General features: G+C 51.0%; 1 protein-coding gene across 2 annotated transcripts in view; it reads left to right on the top strand.

The window, feature by feature from the left end:
• Positions 1-12,218, top strand: part of PPP2R5D (protein phosphatase 2 regulatory subunit B'delta) — a 32,055-nt gene that overhangs the window by 589 nt on the left and 19,248 nt on the right. For both annotated transcript variants that reach the window (XM_030036224.1, XM_030036223.2), the window contains exons 2-6: positions 528-620; positions 7,385-7,601; positions 9,307-9,506; positions 9,895-10,005; positions 11,802-11,894. In XM_030036224.1, coding sequence (XP_029892084.1) covers positions 528-620; positions 7,385-7,601; positions 9,307-9,506; positions 9,895-10,005; positions 11,802-11,894 — 714 coding nt within the window. The remainder of the gene's footprint in view (positions 1-527; positions 621-7,384; positions 7,602-9,306; positions 9,507-9,894; positions 10,006-11,801; positions 11,895-12,218) is intronic.

Below are 12,218 nucleotides of genomic sequence, written 5' to 3'. Positions count from 1 at the left end.
CGTCCCGGTCCCACCGCGGGGAGACCGGCGAAGGCGGCGGCTGTCGGTGCTCCGCGGCCCCGGTGCTGCCCGCAGGCGGGGTGGGGGCCCGGATCCGCCTCTGCCGCCGCCCGGGGCTGGGCGGGCCGGGCCGTGGCCCCGGGAGCGTCGGGACCGTGGGTGCCCCGCACGTTGTAGAGCCGGTGGGCAGCGGCGGGGCCGTGACCCGGGGAAGGGTCGGGTGGGCGCGGGGCCCTGTCACCCGGAGGTGCCCGGCTGGGGTTGAGCCTGCGGTGACCGGGACGGGACGTGCCAGCACCGCTCCTGCTTGGGGCCCGTGTCCCCGCCACGGGTGTCCGCTACCGGGGGAGTCGTTCCGGGTGCCCTTCCCGGGGGGAGAAAGGCTGGGAGTTCCCACCCGAAACAGGGCTTGCTGCAGGGGCGGAGGCGGGGTGGGTCTGTGGCGGTGCGCAGCTGAACTCGGCAGAGAGGTGCTAAAATTCAGCACAAGGTGGAATTTTCTCTGAATGTCTTTTTCGTCCTTTCAGGAGTCTCCGAAGTCTACCAAAAGCACCACAAAGCCTGGCGGCGGCAGCGGCGGCAGTAGCGGGAAGGATGGTGGGGCAGAGAATTCGGAAGAGGTAAGGCTTTCGTCTTGGATACAGCAGTGTGCGTGTGCAAGTCATCTTTGAGGAGGAATAACATCTTTCATTCTAGCTACTTCAGGCTGCTCTGCCAGATAGCGTATGTCACCGGGATCTTAAGGAATCGGAGAAGACGGTGGCAAAGACTAAAGTTAAGATGAAGTTAGTTCCCCTTGATAGTTGGCCCAAAGGGAACAATGACTACAGTAGAGACAGGATGAGTCTCATACCCTACAGCCCTGCAAAAAGAGATTTGGCACGAAGCTGATGGCGAGTGCTGCTCACAGAGGTGGGCAGAGCGTGGTAAAGTTGGCTGCAGAGAGGGAAGAGCCACAGTTATCAAGAAGGAGGAAGCCCGACAGACGGGAGCAGCTTCCTTGCTCCTGTCAGAGCAAAGCGCAATAAACTCTCCTGTCACCTTGTGTCAGAGTGGGAGAACAGTGAGAAGCGATAGAATAGGAACGTGTTCTTCTGAGGCATTTCCTGGGAGAGTGAGATTAGGAAGTAATGGATAGGGCACCTGAAAGAACAGAGGTAAACTGCTAGAGATTAAATGGTTCTCCTTTGGTATAACAGCCTTGTTGCCGAGCACAACATTACTCACAAGAAGGCACAGTCTGTATTCCCAGCTGTGCAGAGTCTCTTTCACCCTCAATTTTGATGTTGCCAAGCTCGATGTGTTAGAATGGCCTCAGCAGAACGTGATGATATGATAAGCTGTGCTTAGAATTAGCAAAAATTTGGGTAAACTGGAACTTTTCTGGTAGACTTGAGTTTGGCACTCAAACAGTGTGGTTGTGGATTTTGAGACTTGGCTCAGAAGAGCGTTGTGCGCGTGTCCAAGAAAGCATGCATATGTGTGTGGTTTATTTTTTTTAATACTGCAATTTGGCAAACAAGCTGTGCCACTTCTGTGTCCGTAGAAGCCTGTGTGCTCGAGTCTTGTCTGGAACATGTTGCACTTGTAATTTGGTGGACTGGGGATAGGAGACATGTAAGGCTAATGAAGACTAGGAAGAAATCTGTAGTTCAGTGGCATGGTCATAGTCAAAATAAGGTTATTTTAGTCTCCTTCAAAGCATAGATCTATGTTGCAGAGGCTCAGAAAATATCCCTACTACTAGCCACTCGGTTTCAGGGTCCAAGCCATGCTCACGCCTAACCTGCCGTGTGGCCAGCGAGGAATGAGAAGCTGAGTTTGTTTGCCTTGGAGCAGGTAGCAGTTTTATAGATCCTCTTTTTGTACCCCATCCTGGTCTTGCCCTCTGCCCATGTTATTTTGTGTATGTGGCTGAACACAGCTTGCTGGGAGAGCTGTCTGCTGACTCCAAGGAATTGAGAGAACTCCTGCCTTGGCATCATGGGGTCAGGCTTACCTTTTATTTATTTGGCACTATTTGTCCGCTGAGTTCACAGCTCTGGGAAGAGGAAGGAAAGCCTGGGTCTTGCAATGCAAGGGTGACGGATAGCCATCAAAGCAGAGCGCTCTGTCCCCATCCAAAGCAGCAGTGGGCTGTGGTGCTGCTCTCCTGCTTACAAGTGGTTCACTAAGATAGGAAGAATAGTGCAGGCTACAAGCTTCCTTCTGTGACCTGAAACGGCACATAATGTCTGGTTGTGCCTGGGTGCAGAAGAAACTTAGAAGGGATGCGTCTAACCTTCCCTCCCACAAAACATACCCAGCCACTTCCTCATACTCCAAACAAAATCCAGCCCTTCTTTAAGATGGAAGGCTGGGTCTCCTTTGATCATAGGAACAGAGAGCAGAGCAGAAAGGAGACATCTCTGCAGTGCGCAGTGCCACAGGTCTCTTCTCCCTTTCCCTGTTGAGTTTGCAGTGAAGTTTGTTCTCTCTTGGTGCTTTCCTGTCTCTGGACTGCTCTGCTGCAGAATGGAAGAGAGCTCTTTGCTTGATAAGAAGAAATGTACACCAGTTTGAATGCGATTTTCCTGCTCTTCAGGAAGCACAGAAAGGTATTTCGACTTTCCCATTGGGGACCGTGAGGAATTAGGTGACTTGTGCTGGGAGCGAGACTCCTTCCTTGTGTCAAAAGCAGGAGGTGGTTTGACTTGTGAAACACCAGGAGTGGTATTGCCTGGTGGGGTTGATGGGCTGAGCCTAGCCTGGATGCCTCTGCTGCCATTGTGAGAGTTTTGTGCCCTGTAAATTCCTCCATGGAGTTATGGTTGGTTGCCTTTTCTAGGGTGAAAGATGTGTGCGCCACAGACTTTTCTTTTTTCTTCGTATCTCAATAGATGCTTAATGGGCTTGCAGCAAGCGAGCAGCATTTGGGCGGCCCTCTTCCAGTATGCGCTTTCCTCTCTCGCACCATGTTCCAAGGAACAGGGGAGGACTCAGCCCTAATTTATCCTGGTACCAGAAAGTTGTGACTTGTTTTGCAGGCAAGTCGTCTGGCTGGTGGAATGAGTAAAGCTTGTTGAAGAGCAGCTCTGGTTTAACAGATCTGAGCAAGTGCAGCAGATGAGGACGTCCTGTGGGGACCTCTGTGGAGGGAGATGAAGAGGGTAGGAGTCAGTCCAGAAACCCTTAAGCATAGTGCTTTGTTCTCTGCAGCGAAGAAGCTTTTAGTGGAGCTGATCTGGAAGGGCAGATATGTTCAAAAGCAGACGCATCCCCACAAGGGAAGGCAAGTGTTTGAGTTCCCTTGTAAGTACAGGGGTAGTGCGGTGCTCTTTTAGATGCCCATCTTAGGGTGAAGCTGTCTGAGGTGAAGAGCTAGCAGAGCGTGGCCAGCCCCTGGCTTTGTGTGGGCAATTTGCTCCAGAAGAGACAGGAACAGTGGAGGAAAACATGAGAGCAGGGAGTGGGAAATAAAAGGTTTGTTTAGTTCATTCCCTCTGGAACATGATAAAGATATGAATGGAGAGAATTTCTGCGTGGCTATTTAAGGAGAAAAAAGAAATAATGTCAGAGACCAAGGCAGCATTGAATGACAGGATGAGAAAGAGTTACTCCTCCTGGCCAGAAAGACTGGGAGAGGCAGCTGGGTGGGGAAGAGAGTTAATGACCTGGAAGTGGGAGCAGGGATTAGCAGCAGCAGTAAAGAGGAGAGAGGAGTTGCTCTGCAGCCTCAAGGGCAGCTTGGAGCCTCGCTGATGAGATTTGCAGCGCTGGGAGAGGGTGCTCCTTTTCACTGTGCTGCTGTGTTAACGTGTTTTGCAGATATCTCCATGGGGCTTGTTACTGCAGTACCTGGAGTTCATTATTCAGAGACGGGCGTTACAGTGTGTTGATGTTACTTCTGAGGCAGAGAGCTTGATTTTAATAGGGAAGCTGTGTAACAGCAGACAAAGAGAGCAGGTACTGACTTGAGCGATGGGAAGGGAAGAGTCATCTGAGGAGGAGGAGCTGAGAGCAGATCTGGGCTGAGAAGCTTAGCAAGCGGGGGATGCTCAAGGGACCAGTGAGGCAGAAGGGCTTTCCAAGTGGCAATGCACCCAGCCACGGTAGGAGTGCCTGCAGAGGTGAGGTCATGCATGGGTAGGAGAGCGGAGGAGAAGCCGGCACAGCTCAGGGTGGCTGAGGGAAGAGGGTCTCTGTCCCTGGGAGCCCAGGGTGAAGAGAAGCGGCACAGAGCAAGCCCAGGGCCTGGGGCTCATTGACTTGTGCAGACAAGTTCCTAGCAAGGAGGTGGTGGGAACCGGTGGGGAGGAAGCGCTAGGAAGCCAGGGAGCCTGTGCTTGGGGGAGTTAGAACATGGTTGCAGTCGGGGCTGGCCCATTCTGTCGGCACGAGTAGCCGCTCCTCTGCAGCAGGAAAAGTGGGGCTGCCGCACCATGCTTGGGCAAACAGCTTTGTGCTCGTCTCCAGTCGCTTCAGCACGTGCAGCGTAACAGCCGCTGGCAAACAGTGTTTCCCAAGCAGCCAGCTTTGCCGTGGTGGTGTGAGCCCTGACTGTCAGGACGGGGCTGAGCCTGATCAGGTAGATGTGTGCCTGCAGCTACGTAGCGGTCAGCTGGTGTTGGTGTCAGGGAAACAATCTGTGAGGTCGATACCTGTGCATTAACAGAAAAGCTTTCAGTTTTAGCAGTCTGCTGTGTTTTCAGGGATGTAAACTTCAGAGAAGAAAGTGTTAGGAAACTTAAAACAAGTCTCTTCTGATTCATGTGGCCAGGGTAGGAGGTGTTGAAGGCAGAAGGACAGCAGGCCTGCCACAGGAAGCACCTCCTGAAAGCAACTATTCAGCTTGATGCCAGGAAGGCCATATAGAGGCAATCCATCCTAAAACCGTCTGAGCACTGCAGCGCAAGGGCGTATCTGACCTCCCCCATCATCGGATTTTCTCTAGCAAACTCAGTTGTGTGATTTTTTGCATGCGTATGCCTGTTTCCTAAATAACCAGCAGCTAAACCTGAAGCTGTGTTTTGTTTCTCTTCATGCCAGCTGTTGAAGACTGTAGAAGCTGGTGGCATGGACTTTTCCAGACCCCTAATGAAGGCAGAGTGGCTGCAGCCTGTTAGCATGCAGTACACACACCATGCTCAGAACATTTGCCTGTGGCATTTCTGGGTGGGTGGGGAGTGCACAGGCATGTCCTGTCAGCTAGGAGGACCCATCTGTCCTCCTCCCTCAGTGTTACCTGTGAGGCCACTAATACATCTTTTGTTTCTCTCTGTACCATCTTTTCTCTGCGGTGGCTCAGCATTCAGGTTTTGCCCTTCTTCTCTGTTGAAGGAGAGTGATGCAGAGTAGAGGACTAGCCTTCCCAAAAGCATCTGGACAACATCTGAGTGGCTTATGCTGCCCTGATACCCAAATATTCAGGGTGAAGAATGAACTTGTCACTCCTGGAAGGTTGCCAGCAAGGATTCAGCCTTACTTAATTGAGGAGAGACTACTGTTCAGGATAAGTTGCCTCCAATTTGTAGTCTGGGCCTGCTTTGTTTGGCAGGCACAGCTGTTTTCATCACAAGCTTATCTTGCTCCCTCCTCTCATTGTGGGACAGTGCTGCTCCATGAAAGGAGTCAGATCAAATCTAAACTGAAGAGAGTTCAAGTCTTGTCTCCCCACACCTTGGCTTGGAGCTGAGCTTGAAACAGAACCGCTTAAGATTTCCTTCAAGCAGAGTCACACCAGAATCAAAATACTTCTCATTTCTGCTACAAAGTAATGGCTTGAAAAAACAATTGGTGTTTCATGTTGGACACTGTTTTTCACAGGGAGTCTTTGCACTTGCTCTGCAGATCCTAATCTGTAGAGCAGTGTCTCCTTGTAGGCAGCTTTCCCTGTTCCTACCGTGCTGCCTCCCTGTGTGCTGCGGGTACAGTAACTCTTGCTCTTGCACTGTGGTGCTGTGCTGCGCCTCTTTGGAAACCATCAGGACTCAGTTCAGGGACTGTGCAGGGTAAGCTGTAGCTTAGCTGCTTCTCACAGGAAGAGACTGGCCATATCTGATTAGGAGGAGAGCTCTGATGAGCTTCCGCATTGCTGGTGCTTTCCCTCAAAATCCTGCTGGTTGGTGTTCTGGGGAGGTGTGCGTTTGTGCTGCTATGCTCTATGTGGCAGTTGGGAGTTTATGGGGGAAGGAGGGGGTGACATCCAAGGATTTCACCCACCTCTGCTCCCCATCCATTGTGCTATCCCTGTTGTGTCCTAAACAGGTTCACCCTGTAGCTCCTTGGCTTCATGTGCCAGCAGGAAGGAGGTGGCAGAGCTGAGGAAAGGAGTGTTGCTGGGCTCACGCAGCAGAGCCAGAGTAGGCTGAGTGCTGTCTCCAGCTGAGCCCTCTGCTATAGGCTTGTTGGCAGGATGTTGCCCTCTTCCATATTAAGTTTTCCATGAGTTGGGTCAGTGTGGTGTTAAAGGGTTAGTTATTAGCCATTATGGCCCAAGTGGGACTTGAACCAGCAGAGCTTCAGCAAGGTCAGAACAGAGCTGAGCTGAGCAAACACTGGCTTGAGTTTCTGGTCACTTGCTAAAAATAAGAAAGTGCCTCTGTAAGTGCTGTTTAACAAGCATGAAGTGGAGAGGATGTCTGCTGGAGGAAAGTGCAGGCAAAGAGTTTGTGTGGCTAAAAGGGGTGATGTGGAAAAAAGCAAATTGACAGAAGTCCAGACAGCAGTGAGGCTGAGACAAGACGTAGATGGAGGGAGCAGCCCAGACGGGTTGGGAAAACCTGCAGCCTGGAACCTAAGGTTTGGGTATGGCCTGTGTGGTTTGTAGACTAGCAGCTCCTGGTCTATGGATGCAGTGATGATTTTAGTGGTCTGCACTATTGCTTTTCCATGGCTGTCGTGTCTGCTCTGTACTATACGCTGTTTTGCTTTTCCCCAGGTGGTTCCCTGCACAAGGATAAGGAAGCAACTTGCTAGTTTTCAAAACATGTTTGCTGTGTTTGGTAGAGTGCTGTAATCAGAGGCAGCGGCACACTGATCTTTCTGTTTGGACCACAGAAAGTTCTTATTTCCGCTTTTTTTGTGTCAACAGACTCCTGTAACTTGTTGCAAGACGTGCCTTTGCTTTCCTTATCCCTAGCACCCGCTGTGCCCAGAGGCTCTGGTGTCTCTCTGGTACCTCGCAGATATGAGTAAAACTGGTGTTCACTTTGCAGGTATGCTGCAAATGCAACCAACGGGTCTAGAGCCCTGCAGAAGTGGGTGGGATGCACTGAATTGCAAGTGCAACAGTGAAAAATGTGCCCAGTTTCTTCAGTCCAAGAAGATGCTGATGGTATCTGATTGCTTGTGAGGCTTGTAGATAAAAACTTATGAGTTGCTTTACTCTTTTCTACCTCATCAGGCCCAGCAGCCACAGCAACAGCCACAGCAGCAGCCGCAGCAGCAGCCGCAGACAACTTCAAACAAGCGGCCCAGTAACAGTGCTCCCCCACCAACCCAGCTGAATAAGATTAAGTACTCAGGGGGACCCCAGATTGTGAAGAAGGAGCGCCGGCACAGCTCTTCTCGCTTCAATCTGAGCAAAAACCGGGAACTGCAAAAGCTCCCAGCCCTTAAAGGTAAAGAAGCTGTGGGGTGGGATTGACCTGCATGAAAGCTGCACCTTCTTCAGGCAGAGTGCGGTGGTGTAAGGGCTCTTCCCAAAGCGACCCTGGCAGTGTCCTGCTAATCTCCTGCAGGCAGTGTGGCAGGGATGGCTCTGGGAAGGGTGCTTGGTTTGGCAGCAGGTTGAGAACTGATGGATAGCCTAAAAGAAAAGGAGGATACTCAATACGAACTCTAGTACTTACTTTATCGTTTGAACTGATTTAAGCTCTCATGCTTGTATGTACTTAGGATTGCCTCAGATTGTTCAGCAGGAAGTGCAGAGACCTTGGTGCAGACTGATTTTGGTTCCTGCAGCCACCTGTTCCTGGGAGAGGATCAGACCTCCTCCTCCTTGTGTTTCCATTGCAAATTATGGTAGTGCTATTGAACTTGTCCGCACTAGGGCAATTACCCAGCATTAGCAGTTAGTCTACATAATGGTGCAATTAAATATGACTTAAGTGCGGACAAGGAGAAAGCATTTTCAGCAGTCACTCAGCCAGACCCGTTGCTGACATTGCTCACAGAAACAGGCAGCCCTTTTAGGAAAGCTGACTGTCTTGCAGCTCAGCAGCCGTTCTGAGGTTGCCTGATTGGCCTTAGCAGTGCCTAGTTTCCAGTGGCTTATATCAAATAGATATAATATCAAAAAGAGAATGCTGTTAATATGGGGCCTCTGCCACCTTGGCCTCTCTCTTCTGGGCTGCTCTCTGGGAGGAGGGTTAGCCTACACTGAGCTCTGCCCAGCTCCCTTTGTGACTGTGGGGTGCAGGGCGTGGGTGTCGCTGGTCTGTGATGGGAGCTAGTGTCATGATTTAACCCAGCCAGCAACTAAGCACCATGCAGCCGCTCACCCCCCGACCCCCCCAGTGGGATGGGGGAGAGAATTGGGGAAAAAAATTAAAACTCCTGGGTTGAGATAAGAACAGTTTAATAGGACAGAAAGGAAGAAATTAATAATAATAATAATAATAATAATAAAATGACAATAATAATAAAAAAAGAATTGGATTATACAAAACAAATGATGCACAATGCAATTGTTCACTACTTGCTGACCGATATTCAGCAGCGATCCCTTCCCACCCAACTCCACCCAGTTTATATACTGGGCATGATGTCACATGGTCTGGAATACCCCTTTGGCCAGTTTGGGTCAGCTGTCCTGGCTGTGTCCCCTCCCAACTCCTTGTGCCCTTCCAGCCTTCTTGCTGGCTGGGCATGAGAAGCTGAAAAATCCTTACTTTAGTCTAAACACTCCTTAACAACAACTGAAAACAGCAGTGTTATCAACGTTCTTTTCATACTGAACCCAAAACATAGCACTATACCAGCTACTAGGAAGAAAATGATCTCTATCCCAGCTGAAACCAGGACAGCTAGTTAAGTGAGTTCCTTTTCCAGTGTACCTTGTACTGGGAAGGGATCAGTGCTTATCAGATCAGACACCACTACCGTATTTGAAATTGCCTTATGGAGTAGTTGCTCCAGAGGCCTTGCAATCCCTCTGCCTCCACTGTCCCATCTCCATAGCAGGGATAACACTGCCTTTCCCTCTTCCCCCACCAGTTCAAGGGGGACTGTGACGGGGCTGGCGGGAGGAACACAGGACAGGGAACAAACCAGGAAGATGTTTTGCCTATCTCCAAGGACAGACATCCCTGCTTTCTCTGACAGATGCTCCTCCACACGAACGAGAAGAGCTTTTCATCCAGAAGCTGCGGCAGTGCTGCGTGCTTTTTGACTTCATCTCTGACCCTCTCAGTGACCTGAAGTTCAAGGAGGTGAAGCGAGCAGGTCTCAACGAGATGGTGGAATACATCACACACAACCGAGATGTTGTCACTGAGGCCATCTATCCTGAAGCTGTTATCATGGTAGGGCATGGGGCCAGTACGTGCTTTTGTGCCCAAAAAACGGGGACTGTTCAGAAGCCTGGGGGGGAGGAGGGGATAGGGATTTGTCAGAGAGGAGTGTGACCCCAGTCCTACCCATTCCTTTTTTCCTGCCTACCCCCAGAAAGAGAAGCGGGGGGGGCAGTGACAGTGCCTGGCATAGGAAGAGGTGGAAGTTCTTGTCTCTGGCAGAGACTGCACTTATGGAGTTCATATGCAGATTGTAACCCTGCAGCCTCTAGGGAGGGATCTGTTTGTGGGCACAGCTGTAGCAAATCACAACGTGTTGCTCTGCAGTGAAGGATTTGCTATGGGGACGACCATCATAAGGTGCAGGGATGTCATTCATACACCTTTTCACTTACTTCAGTTTTCAGTGAACCTCTTCCGGACACTCCCGCCATCATCCAATCCCACAGGAGCGGAGTTTGACCCTGAGGAAGATGAGCCTACATTAGAGGCTGCCTGGCCGCACCTTCAGGTGAGGAGGAGGATATAGACCTGGTGAATTTATCTGCAGGATGCTGAGAGTCCACGTAGGCAGGCTGGAGCCTGCCAGCCCTGCCGCTGGCTGCTTCCCCAGCCTCCGAGGGTTGCTGGTGTGGGGACAGGGAGAAACCAGACCTGCCACCCATGGGTCAGAGGTGTCTTGTAGGCAATGCAGGCAGCAGGGATGTCCTGGAAACATGCTGATGGCTGTGTGCAACATTCACCTGCAGATGGCTGTAGTCCCACATGGCCCTGAGGTAGTCTGGGAGCAAACACTTTACTGGGAGTGAGGGAGTTGTGCCATATTGCCTATGTAAGAAGCAGTGTTAACGTCCCTCCCGAAGGCTCAAGAGCTTGCATCCTCTGGGCTTCAGCAGCATTGGAGGCAGCACCTCTGTCTGCTTCAGCATTCCTCTCCTTGCTCAGCTACCTGGGAGACACATGGAGGAAGAGGACTGCTTGGTGCCAAAGCAAAGCCTGTGCTGGCACCTGCTAACATGTCTCCTGTATGCTGGATGTAATTCAGTTATGTTAACTGGGAGCAAATGTTTGACCAGAAAAGACAGGGAACGGGACGGGAGGAAGAGGGGGAAGGGAGACAAGGATCTTTTCATTAAGCTGTGTCCCCTGGGAAAAAGACTTTAAGACAAACTAGGTGAAAAGGGTTATGAAAGTGACAGTGAGCATGGTTTAGCAGAGCTCAGCAGTGGAAGTCAGGAGGTAAGCTTGTGGAGGTCTCCCCAGGCACTTGCACAGAGATGTGTTGTCAAGCAGACAAAGGCAGAACAAGAGCCAGGCACTGCAGAATGAAGCAGAAAATACAGAGAGGAAATAAGGTGCAGTTCTGCAGCAGCGGTTAATCACTTCTCACTGCTGCAGTTGACATAGGGATGTGAGTGTCGATAGAAATGGCGTGTCCTCAGCACCAGAGTGCTGTGAATGCCAGGAAGCATTTGTTTCTCAGAGTTAAGTCAGCAGCAGCCAGCACGGATTTGTGGCGAGTGTGTGCTGAGTTTTTTGGTCATCACCTCAGTTTTTTCTATGCTGCTGTCCTTGGCAGCTGGGCCCTACCTGTGTCTGGGTGGCCCCATAGGTCCTTCAGCTCCAGAGTCAGACCTTTGGGATGCAGCGCTCTTGTTTGGCCTGCTGGCCCCTCAGAAGCGCTAGGCAGGGTCAGCCCTGGAATGGACTCATCCCTCTAGGAGGACAGCAGGACCAGATGTTGCTGTTTCAGCACTGACAGCCTTCTTAAAGCAAGCTACCCTCTGTTGTCTGAGTGGAACACAGCATGCAGCTCGCATGGCTTAGCAGGGCCAAGCCAACCTGGAATCAGTCCCCAGGAGGCAGAGGACATAACGTGTTTCCCTGGGGTCCGTTTCATTTCTCTGCTTTTCTGTTCTTCCTTGGTGTGTCAAGGGCTTCCAATGAAGCGTGAGCCTTTGCCATCTCTTCTGGAGGTTTCTGTTCTCTGTAGAGATGTGGGCTGAAGGTGGGAGGAGAGTTTCCCAGGCCTAGTGTCTTCATCTGAGTAGGTGACTTGTCTTTGGTGGGACCTGAAGTTGATGAGATCTCATGCAGACGTAGGCAGTTATGTGCCACTGGCCCCCTGCCCAGCAGAGCAAGGGCAGCTAAGTTGATCCCACAAGGTCCTGTGTTTTCTGTGCTCCCCTTCAGGCTTCACAGCCTTTCCCCGAATCCTTAAGGAGAAGTAAAACATTTAAAATCTGAAGTCAACACTGATGAGAGGACGTGGGGGATTTCTAAGTGATCTCTCCTTCTCCCCTGTAGCTGGTGTACGAGTTCTTCCTCCGGTTCCTGGAATCGCCTGACTTTCAACCAAACGTAGCCAAGAAATACATTGACCAGAAGTTTGTACTGTCTGTAAGTAATCGTTGCCCCTGCCACTGTGCACCACCTTTATGAAGGACATGCAGCAGATTTTGGTCAAGGTGTTATGCAAACAGTCCAGCTTTGTCAGCAGGTGCTTGATGATGTGGGTTTTCTTTTTTCCTTTGTCTAGTCTTGAATGAACAGCCAGAATTCTCTGTGCAGGGCAAGAGTGTGTGCGAGCTGTAGTCCCTGGAACTCATCGTTCATTGAACAGGTGGAGAGGGGCACTGGGAGCCTTGCAGGGGAAATCCGGGGACACACAGCTTTGTAGAGCGTGCAGGCCATCACTGTGCTTCCAAAGATGAAAGAAGTGCT

This window comes from Aquila chrysaetos, chromosome 13, assembly GCF_900496995.4.
Source record: "Aquila chrysaetos chrysaetos chromosome 13, bAquChr1.4, whole genome shotgun sequence".
In the NCBI taxonomy this organism is placed as follows: domain Eukaryota; kingdom Metazoa; phylum Chordata; class Aves; order Accipitriformes; family Accipitridae; genus Aquila; species Aquila chrysaetos.
The sequence above is the reverse complement of the archived record's forward strand: the minus strand, read 5'-3'. Positions and strand labels throughout refer to the sequence as shown.